Here is a 16,292-nt window from a genome sequence, read left to right on the forward strand (position 1 = left end):
GTATCCAAACCCGGATATATCGTATTCATCTGTGCCTTACAGCTCCAACACAAGTCGGATGATATTCTGTATTTATCTTGTTTACAAAATGCATTTTCCGCTCAGGTTATTGTTATGTATGACATTCAGTAATGCTGACGTCACATCCATACACTGACAATGACTCAGCTTTTCTCATTAGTGATGATTGGTTGGCTACTTAGCAATGAGTGGCCGATTGATCTCTAATGGCTTCTTCAGAGTTTAAAATGATAATCAACTTGATGATTAACTTAAAGGGATAGTTCAGGTGTTTGGAATAGGGGTTGTATGAGGTTCTTCTCCATATTCAGTGTTTCACCTACAGTAGTAAAAACAGACAAGGGTACCAGCATGGGAGCAAAACAATGTACTGTTTAGTATTTTAGACAGCTAAAAAAAATCAATATCACTTTACGTTTTAGCTAGATTTTGAATATTTTCACAGCTTAATCTTGCCAGCTAAACCGTTAATGTTTCCATCAGGGAGCTGAAGCTATTGTATCCATCTATACTCTCTTTAAAGCCACTAGACTCCTTTGACATAAACAATAATTTGACCTTGCAGAACACAGGAGTTGCTGGTCTACCCCTGCCTAGATCAGTTGGTTAGGATTCACCAATATCACAATAACCTGGGAGGTAAAATTACTATCTTATTCAAAGGAGCCTGGGTGGATTTGGCGAGAGCATATTCAACGGTTTCAGTTCCCTGTCTCACCCGGCAAAGTAAACTAGGGAAAAGATTCTGAATATAGAGTACAATTAAGCAGATTTTTTGTGTCAAAAATAAGTTTTGCTGCTGTCCCCGTCCACAGCAGTACATTGCTTTACTCATGTACTGGTACTCCTGTCTGTTTCTACAAACATCTTCTACTGTAATTCACTGACTATGGAGGAGAACCATACAACCCCAAAAACCTGAACTATGCCTTAAAGACTTGGTGTTTGACTGGGTAGAGGGACTGTTTAGCCCAGTTAGCTACACTATGTTATGGATACTAAGGTGTTCACAGCACTTTGGTTTGTAGCATATTGCCAGAGTAAACGCTTATTTTTCTCACTCACAGCAGAACACACTCCCCTGTGGTCAGTTGTTAAGCAGTTCAGTGACACTTGGGCTGAGCTGGTTAGAGTGGCTGCAGAGCGCCTCAGTCCTAGAGAAGCAGTGAAGGGACAACTGGGAAAAAAGCTGGAATCAGGAAGCAGATCCATGCTGAATGGCAGACAATGTTGGCCTGTTGCATTCCTACTGTGCATCCTTTCAGGGCTGGGAGAGTCTGAGGGGAATGAGAGGGCTATTGTTGGTGATTAATGACGCAGATCACGGCTTGTCAACTCCAGATTCTAAAAAGACCAGTCAGAGCTCACGCTGCAGAGAATATGAAGCTTGAATTAATGCAAATCAAACACTGACACACAAATAATGTCCTCCATAATTACAAGAATGTGGTAAATATTATGTAATAAATGTAACATACTGTATAAGACCCATATTTGTCCATGATAAGAACTTTAATGTGCTTTTATCATCATGACCCATGTAGACCTGTATGGAGTCTGGTTTGAACCAACAGAAGAATTACAGACTTTCAATGTTGAACTGTGATCAACTTCAAAAAACATTTGTTTAATTCATGCATTGAAAACCAAAAAAATATAGAATAATAAACATTTGCTAATTAGAATTATTTCATTATTCACTTTATAGGTGATGAATTTAATACATGATAACACTCCGGGTAGGGTTAACGGGCCGTGTTGTTCTCGTCTTTGAGTCAGGTGTGATGATATGTAGTAAAGAAATGGATCTTCTGTCAGTGTAGATTCATATCATCTGTGCTCTTCTGTCTCCAGCTCCTCTCTGCTAATGGGATGTTTTAGATCATGTTTGATGCCTGTGCTGCTTATCGTACACGAATGGATGACTCGTCTCTACCGAAAGACAAAGGTGGCCATCGACATCAACAATTATACACAACAGAGTTTAGTTAAATAGGAGGATATTGTTCTGATAAATGCTCCCACCCTCAGAGAGAATGGTTTCACTCACTCCACCTGAAAAAAAGCCTCCCCATTAGCCAATTTGGCTGTAAACCTGCTCCATCAAAAATGATTTAATAGTATAACTAGATTATTTTAGGACAAACAGCATGTTAAGTGACGGGTTTCAGCACAGAGGAAAAGGAGCAGGATGGCTTTTGATTTTTACACACAATTAAAGCCAAACTGTGGTTGAGGGACTTAGCGAAGGGTTAAAATAGGACTTGCTTGTTGACACGAATGCCTATTAAAAGTCGGAATTGAAAGGATTGAGAAGGACTTTGATGGTCTTTTCATGGGATATGTTGTGAATGACAAAAGTACAAAACAATGACAGCGTTATGCTTAAATTCTTTGATTTGTGGTTTTATTTATTTAAACTACATGTGAGGGCCTACAGACACTTTGATGTTAGATTTCCCATCTACTTGCCTCTTTAAGCACCAAGCCAGCGGTAAATCAAGTTGTCAGTTAACATGCCAGTTACTCCTATTGGCCCAGATCCTGTGGGCCCAGGTAAGAGGTGAAACAGGCACACCCAGCTACCTGGCATGGAAACAGGCTTATGATTTCCTCAACACTCTTTATTGAACGTCTCACAACGTCAAAATTGAAGTAGAAATGTCAAGAACAAACACAGATAGGAGGTATTTCCAACCTTTATTGAAACAGAGCCCTGATTTGTACAAAGTAAGCAATAAAAAAACAAAAGGGTTTTCATTCAAGCAAATGACTTCAGTATCATGTACAACCAAGGACTGGGTATTCTGTTGAAATAAAGGGTCAAGTCATCTGAACAGGTCCAGTTGTATGGTACAGTTCCAGTCAGAGTCAGGATGAGAAGCAGAGGACTAAAAACCATATCAGCCAGGCCTGAATTGTTCCTCTGTGTATCCGGGGAGGCAGACTTGCATAGAAGAGTGTTGCATGTAACACAAGTGACCTAGGTACATCGATCCAACACCACAGGAAACCCTCCAGAAGCAGCTACAGGGACATCGAAAGGAAGATTTTGAGCGTTTTCTCAAATCTCTTGATATTTTAAGTACATTCCTCTAAATCAAAGTAAAACAAAAGCAATTCCTCAGAAATGAGAATAAAAACACTCTACCATTAGCTCATCTACACTCAAAAGATTATCATTTCCATCCCGTACAATCAAACACTCATACATCGATGAAACAAAAGCCGGCAACTGAGGTACGTTTATCATAGAGGCTTTAAAAATGTAAGTACATCACGGCCTGTGTAATAGCTTAAGTTGTGTAAACATCCGTATGAATGTAAAGCGATTTCCCACAATGCATCAGCAAAGACAAAAAGAAGTCAAGCAACCGGCGGCAGTCAAAAGCCGTGGCACGTATACCAAACCCATGCTATCACAATCCAAAGACAACCGCACACACAAGGTGATGACATTAAAAACGAAGCTGTCCCTTTAAACCTGCCAGAGCGTCTCTAACTGAGGAATGTCTTTGCTGAGAAAACTATGGCTCAGTAAAGAAAATGTGCAGAAACATGAGGTAGTACAATCAAAAAAGAACATGATTCAGGGTCCCAGTTGAGTTCAACATGTGACAGACTTCAGACCTTTGGTTTCAGGGCAAAACTATCAACCAAGTTACAATATTCAACTGTGGTTCATCGTACAAACCGACACGATTCGAAACGCTGTTAATCTTTCAACCACACATTACTCTTTCAACCACAGGCACTATTGCACCTCACAAAGGCCTGTGACTCATTTATATTAGGTTGCGAATGTTTCTCAACAAGAAACAATCCCTCTTTGTCGCAATTAGGAACCCGTGAGGAGCTTTGATCCTTTAACATGGAAGGCACCTGTTCAAACATTAAGTCCCTTTAAAATGAGATTTCACTCAACAAATAAATGGCCCACAGAAAAAACATACAATTCTAAAATACTGTATTTAAATAATCTCATTCCAAATGATTGCATTGGAATATTGGAAATTTATATTTATCATTCCTCATCCCTTATTTCACCAAAAACAATGAAGGAACTAAATCATCGAGACTGTGAATAATGAACCTGGAGTGCCAAATCAAAGGAAAATACAGCAGCAGATCTTGAGCCAAATTTTACCTGACCAGCAAATTCAAGGCACCATAGGTCTAAACAGTGAGACTACAGTGGAAAACCTAAAGGAGCAAAATGTCCATTAAGTCTGATTCAAAAGACAGGCTGTCAGAGAACATGCTCTCCACACTGGGTTTCTGGTCAAAGGCAAAAAAGTGGGCTAAAGTGATGTTTGGGCATGTGAACATCGCCAATGTCTCTGAATATTAATTTGACCTGGGATTTACATTCATAGCTTCTGCGTTCATGTCAACAAATAATTAATCCATCATGACCACTAAAACTCAAAAATACTAGAGTGAAACCCAGTCTGCCAACAGCCTTTCACTGAAGATGCGTATTTGAGCACTAAATGGAGGGACTGTTTGGAAAGGTGGCAGAGTTATGAGGTGATGTAATATGAATATAAGTAGGAAAACATAACGCAGGCTAAAGAATCATCCTACAAGGTCTGGGCGACATGACAATTTTACTGTGATATTATAAAATGGACATAAAGTTCTTCATTATTGTTTGCAAGTGTCATGTCAAAGCTTTGGATGCTTCCGGACTTTGCAGGCAATGCTATGAATGAGCAGGACTACTTCATGATGAATTCACAGGGTTTTTAGTATTTAAAGAGGAACTAAACCAATGTATATGGGTATTTATTGGTGGTGTTGGTTGGTTCAGGTCCAAATCTTTGAAATTTTACAACCAAGTATTTTTAATTCTACAAATTGTATCATACATATGCATAGACTGCCATCTATTGATTGAAATCCAACTATTGCAATATAATTTCGCTTTTAGCTGATCTGGAGGCAGGTGATGTGTATGGAGACAGACAGTGGAGAAAGAAGCAGAAGAGAAGAGCGGCAAGTTAGCCTGTGAAGCGCTAGCAAACACATAGTTAACGCCAATGCTAATTGCTAGCATACACACATCCCAGCCCTGCATGTAAACTCAAAATGTTAACATAATATAGAATTAGCTCAACACGTGAAAAGAGAGAAAAGGCCTTTTTGCTGTGAATTTAATGCTACACTGGTTATGGAAACAAGACTTTTTTTAATTTCCATGCTAGAAGCATACGCAAAAACTCTGGGGTTTAGTTCCTCTTTAATTCTCTAAATAAAATGTATGGAAAAAGACCATATATATATATATATACACATATATATATGATTTATCTTGGTATGGCAATTTAAGAGACACATATACCATGACAGAAGATTTTAAACAGATCACCCACTTAGTCCTTAAAACTAACCATGACTCCTATGTAGTGTACTTCAATGTATGGCACTGTGTTCATATGTTGTGACAGGCATTTGACGGGAAATAAGCCATCACAAGACAGGTAAACATGGGGAATACAATCCTATTAGTCAGTAAAGTAAAACATCCACATAAAGGCCCAGACTTCACTGAGGTTCTAGACCAAATAAGAGAAACTCCACCACATGAAGCATGAGGTTTCCAGTAGCAGTGTGTATCCGATGTCACAGTGTTTTTATGAAATATTATATGATTGCCTTCCACATGGAGATGATCACCCCTTTGAACACACAATAAACCACTGCTGCACATAAGCTTGACTGTAGGTTTGTTCATCTGAGTCGCCATCATGTTTTCTAATGGGAATTTCTTCAGACCTCTATTCTTTGACGGAGGCATAGCTACCTCAGTTAAATCAAGCTTCCTGCTGAGCAGCAGACGAAATGTTTATCGCTTTATTATAATAATAATATTCAGGGAAAGACAAACGTTCTGTCAGAATTGGCAGATGAACTCATTGTAAACGTGTTCAAAAGAAAACAAAAAATCCCATTTCAGATTCCAAACTTCAGGAGCGATGAGATTCCTTTGCCTCTTCTTTTTCTTCACAGTCTTCGGATCAAATCAGTGAGACCCTCACTCGTGTAGCAGCTCGTGTAGAAACACCGGTCTGCAGGGAAACAGAAAGAGAAGAACAGTTCATGATCGTCTGTGTGGGACGTGGTAGAGCAGAGAGAAACAAGCCTGTAGGTGGAATACTGCAGAATTAAGTCTGTAATGGTCGAGAAAAAAAAAAAAAAGAATCAGGAAGCAGCATCTTGTATCACTAATAGAGTTAGGGAGGGAAAGATCTGATAACAGACCAGCTGCATGTATATCAGGTTACAACAGGGCATGTAATGTGTTGCAGGATTACCTGTGTAACAGGCTTTCTCATGTAACTTGCAGTTTTTAAGAGTGTGATGGACAAAAAACACATTTCCTTATTCTTCTGCGACACAAAGGAACGGCCAGATGTTGGTGGCATCAGTACCTTTTCTTTTTTCAGGAATATTCATGATAAAGAGAGAACTTGGAACATCAATGCTCAGCCACATAGTGCTTTTCTCTTTGTCACTCATTTATCTGACATCTTCAACTCAAATGATCTGCTGCTCAACTGATAGATCTCCATGTGCTTGAGGAATATCTGTCAACAGCTTTGAGACACTGAAGCCCTATAGAGGATTTAAGCCAACGACCAACGGCCTGAAACGCATGGTGTGTGGCATAGAGACAGCTGGAGAGACCTAGTAACTAATGCTGCCAGCCTGACTGTGCAGCGGCCTATAAAACACAGAGCTGTGCTGAGTCACTGCAGCAATGCCCACTGCAGAGTGCTAAGCCCAACCCTTACCTAAATCTAACCTGGGCCTTAAAACCGAGTCAGGACCCTCAAACTAGCCATGGAGAGTGCAGAACGAAAAAATGTAGTCATTCTGGGAGTCTAAAACTCAAATTGGTCCACACAAAGCAGTATCTGAAATGAGTCGGCCAAAGGCCTCATGCAATCTCAAAATGCCCCTAAAAACTGTGATCGAGGGACAAAAATATGCACCAACTGTGAAGAATCAAAAAGACAAAGTGTAACTCAGAGATATACCAATAGACTGTAGGTGTTACCATCAAAAAGCCATAAACCAACCTCCAGTATGACAAGGAGGAATTGTTTTTATCTGTAAACTCATATTTCATATTTATGGACTACTTTATGGTATCGACTAAGCTTGACAGGACATCTGACTCCAGGGCCACCTGGGAGGTCCTGCACTCCACCTCACATCAGGACAGCTAGTAATGGTGAGTCTGTGAACCACTGTGTCCAGGATGACCATCATTGAGCATTGTTAATTGTGACCTGCAGCGCCGTGCCAGGGGACGGGTTTGCGTGTTGAGATGTGCAGCCCTCGGCTCGGCGGTCACGCTCACCCGGTTACATAACGGACCTAGAGAGGTTCAGACCGGGATTGACGGCTTTATCCAGCGGCCCCGTAGGGACAACGCGTTTTAATGGCTAGCGCTGACTCATCAGTTTTATGCAGCATGGGGATTGGCTTTGGTTTTTAATGAACCAAACATAATAAAGGCGTTGAAAGAAATTATGAAGTATTATTATTAAATATTTTAATACTGTCGCTTTCACTGTTAAAATGTTAAATGTCATCTGGGTATGTCACATCAGTTGTGTGACTTCTTAAGGGTATTTCTGTTTGTAAATTGAAGGCTGGTTTGTGTGCTCACTGCAGGACGCTGTCAAAGATTGTTTATGAGGTACGAGAGGCTTTGCTCTGTAACAACACTGAGTGTCTTCAGTAGTCCCAACAACTCCAACAGTGATACATCTTCCTTCAAGCATGATGCCAACTTCACATCATCTAGTTAAACTTTCATTCATATCCCATATTGTTTAAAGATGATGTGTTATGGACTATTTGTAATATAAAAAAAAAACCTAAATATCTAAATCCTGGCCTAAACAGTGACCTTTTCCTAAAATACAGCTGGGAGCATCAAATGGCACGCTCCATATATCACCAGCATTGATATTGATATTGAATTTAATCAACTTTTAATGTAACGGAACACAGTATGTTGCTAGTAACGGGGCTGTTGGGTACTTAACATGACGATAAGCTCTGGACTGCCTCTATCAAAGTATTTTGTATGTAAAAGACAACACCTAATATTTGAGAAGTTAGTTCATCTAAATCACATTGTATACAGTTAAATACTAAACTGGCCGTTATCCACATGTCTTGTGCATTAGACTGTAATTTTGCAGGTGCACTTATTCTGTAGTCCAAGTAAGAACATTTCTATACACATATTAGTGAATGAGGCCATGTGAGTCAGCCAGTCCACCTCCAGACATGTTCTGACCAACTGGATGTTATGACCATTACAATGTGCTCTGTGTGCATTCACATCTGCACCAACACGTGCTTGTCCTCACCCAGATAAGACATCCAGATACAAGTTTAGATTAGAGACCCTTTCAAATCCCCAATCAGATCTAAATGTAGTTCATTTAGATCTATGTATTTATTTATTATATTTAGGAAAGCAATGTTAAAGTCAGGCCTGATGTTGCCCAACACATTATAGATCGCGTTCACTTCCACACAGTTAGGCATGCAGCTTATTTAACACTGGTATCTGATCAGTACTTGTATCTTCTGACACCGCATCTGACACCGCATCTGATAAAAGATGGAGCTGTGATTCCCTACTACAGAGCAGCGGGGAAATAGTCTGTTGATCCATATTAATCAATGAGTTACATTATGATGTGTTCAAGCTCTATTTGGTAAAAATAAGTATTTGGCGAATGTAATCTCTTAAAAAGAGAGATTTTGTGAACTTTAAGGAGATGTTTTCATAGCAAAATAAAATAGATATAAGAGAGCTAATTATGACCTGTTTAACTTCCTAACACTAGCTCTAAACATCTTTTAATACACCTTTTAAACTACTTTTTAGCAATAAAAATAAGATCTTCTATTTCCTCATAATTTGAATTGTGTGTTTGCAGCCCCCCCACCCTGCTCACATAATATACACTCTTACCCATCCCCCCACAGCAGCAAGGCACATGATGCAAGAAGAACAAACAAAGAAAGGGTATGATTCCACACACACACACACACACACACACACACACACACACACACACACACACACACACACACACACACACACACACACACACACACACACACACACACACACACACACACACACACACACACACACACACACACACACACACACTTTGAAGCTACCCCGCCCTCCATCTTTACCTTAAAGTGGCCCTATTATGCTTTTCCACTTTTTCCCTCTTCTTTAGTGTGTTGTATATTTTTTTTTGTACATGTAAAAAGGTACGTAGAGTGTAAAACCTGAAGTCCACGCCTAAAAGGAGTTACCCTCCTTTTTGCTCCTTCATTTCCGTAACTTTATGAGGTCATAATGTTACGGAAGTCACATAAAACTCTCCGGCTAGTTTGGCCCTCAAACAACAAAATAAACTCCATAGAACACGCCTGAACACCTCACACAGCAAAATGTCTGTGACTGACACAGCCTCACAGTTAGATTAGCCATTATTACCCCACATTAACTCATGACAGCTTAAATACACGGCAGGCGGCTTCACAACACTGAAGTTCAACCAATACCAAACACACACACATACATGTAAGAATGTAGAAGACGATTCCTGAATGTAGTCGTCTATGGCACAGCAAAACAGTGGGAATGTTAGAAAGGACTGATACGGAAACGGATCAACTACAGTCCGCCACAGAAGTCTGACACCGACTGGGTTGCCTGGATTGAGATGATGACATTTGCATCACACAAACCCACGGACGCTTAAACCATGAATGGGCTTAAATTTCGGTATTACATAAAATGAAATAGGGCAGGAAATGAAAAAATGGAAGGGTTGAGTCAGCGGATTAGACCACTATCAGTCTGAGTTATCCACAGAGGGAGATGACGACCAAACTATGCAGGTGAATCTTCTGCTGGTGTGATTAATGCAATCAGGAGGGAAACTCTACCATCTTTTCATTGTGGAAACACTAAATTTAGTTTTGGCCTTCTCACAATGCTGGCTAAAATCAAGCTGTGGTGGCAACTATCTCACAAGAATGATTTCAGGCTTACAGAACTTCAAACATGAGGGGAACTATAAGAAGATAAAGCATATGTACCCGTGAAACATTCTGGCAGAGGGTCATACAGCGCTCTTGACCTGGTCCATTCTGGCCTGCAGCTCGATGGCGTCGGGCCGGTCCTGAGGGTTGACGGCGAGCATGTCCTGCAGCAGCTTCCTCACTTCGTCCGACATGCACGACCTGCGCTTCTGTGGGATGTTGAGCACCATCTTCGGATTCTCTAGCAGCGCCTCACCCACTGGCACAATGTCCACTCCTTGTCTCACGTAAGTACCCAGCAGCTCCCTCTTAGACTCGGCGTCAATGAAAGTGATTCTCTCCAACATGGCCCAGATGATGATGCCCAGGGCAAATATGTCGGCCTTGGCCGTGTAGTGGCCCTCCCACACCTCGGGAGCCATGAAGAAGTCTGAGCCGCACGCCGACGACAACCAAAACTTGTTCACGTTAATGTTTTTGCTCTTGTCTTCGCCCTCTTTGCCCCCGTTGGGGTTTCCTAAACCAGCGCAGACTTTACTCAGGCCAAAGTCGGCCACCTTGAGAACCGGCGTGCCCGACTTCTCCGAGATGAGGATGTTGTCGGGTTTCAGGTCTCTGTGGACTATGTTGTTTTCGTGCAGGAAAGCAACGGCGCTGGTCAGCTGGAGCATGAAGCTGTGGTTGGTCCCCTGGTCGGGCCGCCGAGATAGGATGAACTGGTTGAGGTCGCCGCCCTCGCAGAACTCCATGATGAACCAGAGGTAACAGGGCTCCTCTGGGGGACCAAGCACTCGCTCACCTGCAACGAAAGCACGTCAGTCCCTCACAAGGTGATGCAAGGATACACACTACTCCAAATAGCTACGTATGCGAAGAAAAACAATAATGATCAATTATCTTTAGCTGAGATAATAAACCTGGCGATCAGCTACAGATGTGGTTTATCAAGATGTATTTCATGCTATGTATGTGAGTAGTTGTTACCATTTGATGCCAGACTGAAATAAGTTACTTGGTCCGACAGTAAAGCTGCGACGTTGCCAGTGGCCAACATTTCGAGAAATTATCAACCAATTCTTGCCCTTTGGTTGCCATCAATGGCAACCACTTTTTGATTAAAAAAAAATAGTGGCAGCAAATTTGCTACGCTCAACAACATAATGAGGTGGTAAAAAAAATGGCGACCATATTTTTTGTTTTCGCAACCCATAGCTGCTGCCAGCCATTGCAACCACTTTTAAAAAAGTGTTGAGCCCTGGACTGCAATTTCCCTACAGACAGTATATGTCCACTCCAACTATCTGACCTCAGGTGTTCCCACTCCAAACACCTCTTTGGATGCGTCCTGCCTTTCTTTATCAGGGGGTTTGTCTAAGAAGGTTATGTGTGGGTAGTATTTATCGTAATCTCAACACACTGACAGCATCTCGAACACTGGTTTTAGATTCACAGCAAGAACAATTCACCAGTCTGGCAGATTTTCTACTTATGTTGCTGAAACCACTCCTACAGGCCCCTAAATGAGATGCATATTTCAAATGACTGAACAGATCAAGGGCCACTGATCTGAAGGGGCTACAACTGCACACAGCTGGACCCTCAGGGGCTTAAGGTCATAACTTAAATAAATCATTCAGTCTTTAACAAGGTAACCCTATGTGATAGATAAGCACAAGGGAACCAGCACATGAAAACAGGCTTAAATAAAGAGGGCAACAACTTTGTTTGGGTGGTGGATTTGGCGAAAATGCAATGACCGTCAAAGGAGATGGGTAAAACACCTCTGTGAATACAGCCAACACAGCAGACTCCATTTTAGTGAGTCTGAACCTCGGGAGCTCCTTCACGAAACCTACCCATCCCCCAGCGAGTCTGTGTCATGGCGACAAAAACAATCCTGTTCCCTGACTGGGATATGTCGTCCAAACTGCATACACATATCTTGTATTTTAACATGTCTCTGGATATATCGGGTAACTATTAAACCCACTATTACAACATAACATTAGTGTCTGAAGTATTACGGGCTGCTCTTTAATTCGCCACAGATCAAAACAAACTCAGCTACCGCAGCTAACGTCGGGAAGCTAAAGAGCCTCACCTTTCAGTGAAGTCTCCACCAGACGCAGGTACTGTTTGGACCGCTTGTTCCCGTGACTCATTTTCTGAGCCATACCGTTCCTCTGCAGCACGCACTCCTCCAGCTGCACCACGTTCTGATGCCGTTTCTCCAGGCTCGCCAGCGCCCAGAACTCCTGCAGGGCGAGCTCCACGTTTTCGGGCGCGTCGCATCGCAGTTTCTTCACGGCGACTTTCGCCCCGGACCTCCGGGCCACCGCTTCGTACACCACGCCGTACGTACCCCGTCCCACCTCCCGCAGCAGGTTGTAGCGGGGTGCCATGACCCTGCGCTCCAAATTGTCCTGCTTGGAGAGGCCAGCGTCCTCCTCCATGTCATGGCCGTCTTCCGTATTGCCAACGCTCAGACTCCGGAGCACATTGGACTCGTCAGCCTTTGGTCCGGTTTGTTGTTTGCGGGAGGCTCGCGCGCTCCTCGTGCGTCTCCGCCAGTTGTCGCCTCCAACTGTCTCCATACGCCGCCCTCAAAATCCCTCACGACTCAGACATATAGAAAAATGTCCACATGGTGTCAACGACGCCAGTGAAAATGCACGCCTTACTTTGAACGGAGCCAACAGGAATGAAAATGAGTTCAGCAGTGGGAGGGAGGAGTGTAAACGAAGGGAACGACGAGTCAGCACCGCCACAATACAACGGTTTCCGGTCAAGACCTTCAAAGTAAAACCTGTTATGCAGAGTTCGTTTCTTTCAAAGGGATGTTAAGATGGGCATACACTGTGCCATTTGATTGAGCTCATGAGTTGATCTACGGAGCCCATAAAGTCCCATTCGTTTACTTTTTTTGCGCACAATATTAGTATTTTCTTTTTTATATATCATCTTGAAGCCTCTTACACTCGAGCACTTCCTCGTCGCCGTTGCTGTTTCCGTGTACATACGAAACTTATCTTCACCAAGTCAATGGAATTTTCTACAGTTGTGTAACTTTTGCCTGTCTATCTAAGACGTGAATGAATGATTAAGCTGCCGTTTGAATATGGGTTATATAACGCGGTAAGTACTAAATTCAGTGACAGCGGAGATGTATTCGTTGTGAGGGATTCATTTACGGTACTTTATTTACAACGACCACCCCCGCCAGTTTTCCACGAATGGTTGCTTCCCTCCAACTCTTGTCCAGCATGGTATATCACGTGCGCGAGTCCTTACCCCGAGAGGCTTTGGAGCACGTTTTCTGCAGAGTCGACAACGTCAGACGTTTTAAAGCACGTCACAAACGCGCCAAATTGATAGCAAAAAACTAAACAAAACATATATCTAATTTAAAATATCATCTTATTGATAAAACATATCTGTGAATGGTCGTTCATTCTTATTGTTGTGCTTGCAGTTATAAGGCAATTACACACCTGAATTAAGTGTTCATTTATAAAAGCCTATAGTTAGGAAAAATTGTAAGGATTTATTACTTAAGTTTATTTCAGTTCTTTATGGTCGATATTTAAAATAAACATGGTTATTTAATATAATATGTATTATATAATAATACAATACATTATAAAAATATTCATAAAAATCAGTTTTTCAAAACATTCATTTGTTTGTAAGTGTGTTACATTACTCTGAATCAGAGACATTTTTATTTTATTTCTTTAGTCATTTTTAGAGACGAAGTTTAGAAGTCAGGTTTAGTTTCGACCATTCACCACTCCGTCCCGCTCTTTTCATGTCCTCAGTGAGATTGTGCGGGGCCAGTACATATAAGTAGCTGAATTTGCACGCTGACTGGTTCGTTATCAATCTATATTAATTTCAACAACATGCTGCTGAAACTAAAGCCCACCGTTTCCAATGCAGGGCCAACAAGAACGCAGGGTTGTAAACCATTTATCCCCTTCCAGACATTTTCAAGGCATCCTGTAGGATAGTCACATCATTAGTAATCATCAGCGCCGCCTGTTTCTGCTTTACATGGTATTATAGTACCATCTTGTGGTTAAATTATAACACATCAATTTAGCCAAAAGAACAAACCAAACTTACAATTACAATTTCCAACAAATTGTGTAAAAGCTAAATAGGCTGATATCAGTTGAACTTAACATGTACTATATGGAATCATATCAAGTATAGCTCTATGTTCAGTCTATGTGATGGTAGTATGTTTAGTTTATGTATCCATAATGCTTGACGTTTTAAGAGCAATAGATCCACCTCCGATTGCTATGCACTTTCTCATTTATTTGGAAGCGTCAGACTATAAATAGAGTGGCTGTGTTCTGGAAAACGTTTTGCTCATGGAGAGGAAAGATCCTGTCTCCTGATGGTGCTTTTGTGTTCTACAATCCTAATTTAAATTGTCATTTTTTTTTGTCTTTCCTATACAAACACTTTTAAACCACAATTAAACCACCGCACAAGTAATGTCTACCTTTACATCAAAGCTCTGTCCTGACTCAGGTTGTGTTGTTTCAATGAGCACATGACTGCAAATAAGTAAGTTAATAAGCAGCATTGGGAAGGTCACAATGTAGGTTACAGATTACTTGTATTATTAAAAATGTAATAAATTATGTTACTATTTGAATTACTTCATCAAGTAATGTTCCAACTGACAATAAAGCTGAAAAGTCCTAAAAACTTTAAACCTCACTACAGTTCTCAACACTGATTATTGTCTTTTATCAAAGTGCTTCAATAAAACTAGATTGGAACAGAGCAAGAGAATGGATGCTTTTTAACTGAAAAGACAATATTCAGATGTAACCCCTTTAATCACCAAAAATATGTTATATAAGTACATACTGTCTTCACAGTAACTGTAATTAATTACGTCACTGGTGGAACAAAATATGTATTGACAAACTGAATGTAACGGAGTGAATAAGTATTGCTCACGTAGCTTTATTAGTACGAATCAAACCTGAAAGTTTCATGTATATTGTGTTCAGTGTTTTGTTTAATCTTAAAGGAGCTAAACCTCATAAGCTTGTCTTAAAGCCCCTGTTTTATTAATAAACATGCACATGTTGTAGTGCTCCAAACTGGACTGTCCAGTGCATCAACAGGGACGGGTCCTTGGCACAGCTCCCAGTGGAGCAAAGCCACAAAAGCCAGTAGTCCCAGCATGTGGATGTGGAAGTAGGCTCACCATTGAGTTTTCTGTGAGATTTGAAAAAAATCGTATATATTTGTAGTCAATTACACAAATCCAAGTCGAGTCCTGCCCTTTCTCTCTCAGAGCTGTAGCGAGAAGAGTCAGCTGTGCCCAGAATTTGTTTGTCTTTTTGAATGACAGAGTGGACTTTTGCTGACATCATCCCCTGTGAAACAAGAGTTATGATTGGCCACGGATGACTTCATCATCCCTGCTGAGAGAATGTCTGGGATGTAATGTTTCTTTGTCCTTTCCAAACAGCCTTTTGGTGCCATGTGCAGACAGTGCCTCTTGTTTTGAAGTTACGACCTTATCGTGTTATTTCCCAACATTCCATCTTTTCGGATGTGTTTTCTTCAGTTGAGGTTGAAGATTCCCTCCAAACTGCAAGCTGTGACGTGTTTACTGTGTGGAGATAGATTTACATCGAAGATCATCTAGATGAAAACCACATCCTTCCCATTATATACACATGACCTCCATACTCCTGAAATAACCGATACTTTTAATAAATTCATGACTTTGCTGTTCATTCTGTCACAGGGCCCCCTCATGCTCATTAGCGGGACTACATATGCAGGAATCAAAGCACACTTCTCAGCACAGAAAGAAGTTACTGGAGAAACACTAATATCCATTTGACATATTTAAAAGAAAGAAACATAACACCAAATAATTCTATAATCAAATTCCCATTAAAGAGGTAATCAAGCGATATATTATTGCACTTCCATGTCGTTAGGGAAACTGTGACAGGCAGATTTAAAAAAGTGATCTATGTCAGTGCTTCACAGGCGGAGATATACGCACCTTTAATCCCTGTTTCACGGTCGAGCTCTGAAACACTGGATCCTACACCTCCCATAATGCACCTCGACAGTGTCCCTCTTAAAGCATTGATATAGTGCGGACAAGATGTTGATAGCAGGGT

The 16,292-nt window shown here is 41.2% G+C and overlaps 1 protein-coding gene across 1 annotated transcript; it reads right to left on the minus strand.

Moving 5' to 3' along the window:
- Nucleotides 1–2,709: 2,709 nt before the first annotated feature.
- On the minus strand, nucleotides 2,710–12,873 carry LOC129105303 (serine/threonine-protein kinase 35-like). The gene is made up of 3 exons (XM_054616243.1): nucleotides 12,224–12,873; nucleotides 10,180–10,921; nucleotides 2,710–6,092 (listed from the first exon to the last, which is right to left on the minus strand). Exons 1-2 carry the CDS (start codon nucleotides 12,714–12,716, stop codon nucleotides 10,203–10,205), a joined length of 1,212 nt encoding a protein of 403 aa, XP_054472218.1. The 5' UTR covers nucleotides 12,717–12,873; the 3' UTR covers nucleotides 2,710–6,092; nucleotides 10,180–10,202.
- Between the last annotated feature and the right edge of the window lie 3,419 nt (nucleotides 12,874–16,292).

Source organism: Anoplopoma fimbria, chromosome 17 (genome assembly GCF_027596085.1).
Source record: "Anoplopoma fimbria isolate UVic2021 breed Golden Eagle Sablefish chromosome 17, Afim_UVic_2022, whole genome shotgun sequence".
NCBI lineage: Eukaryota > Metazoa > Chordata > Actinopteri > Perciformes > Anoplopomatidae > Anoplopoma > Anoplopoma fimbria.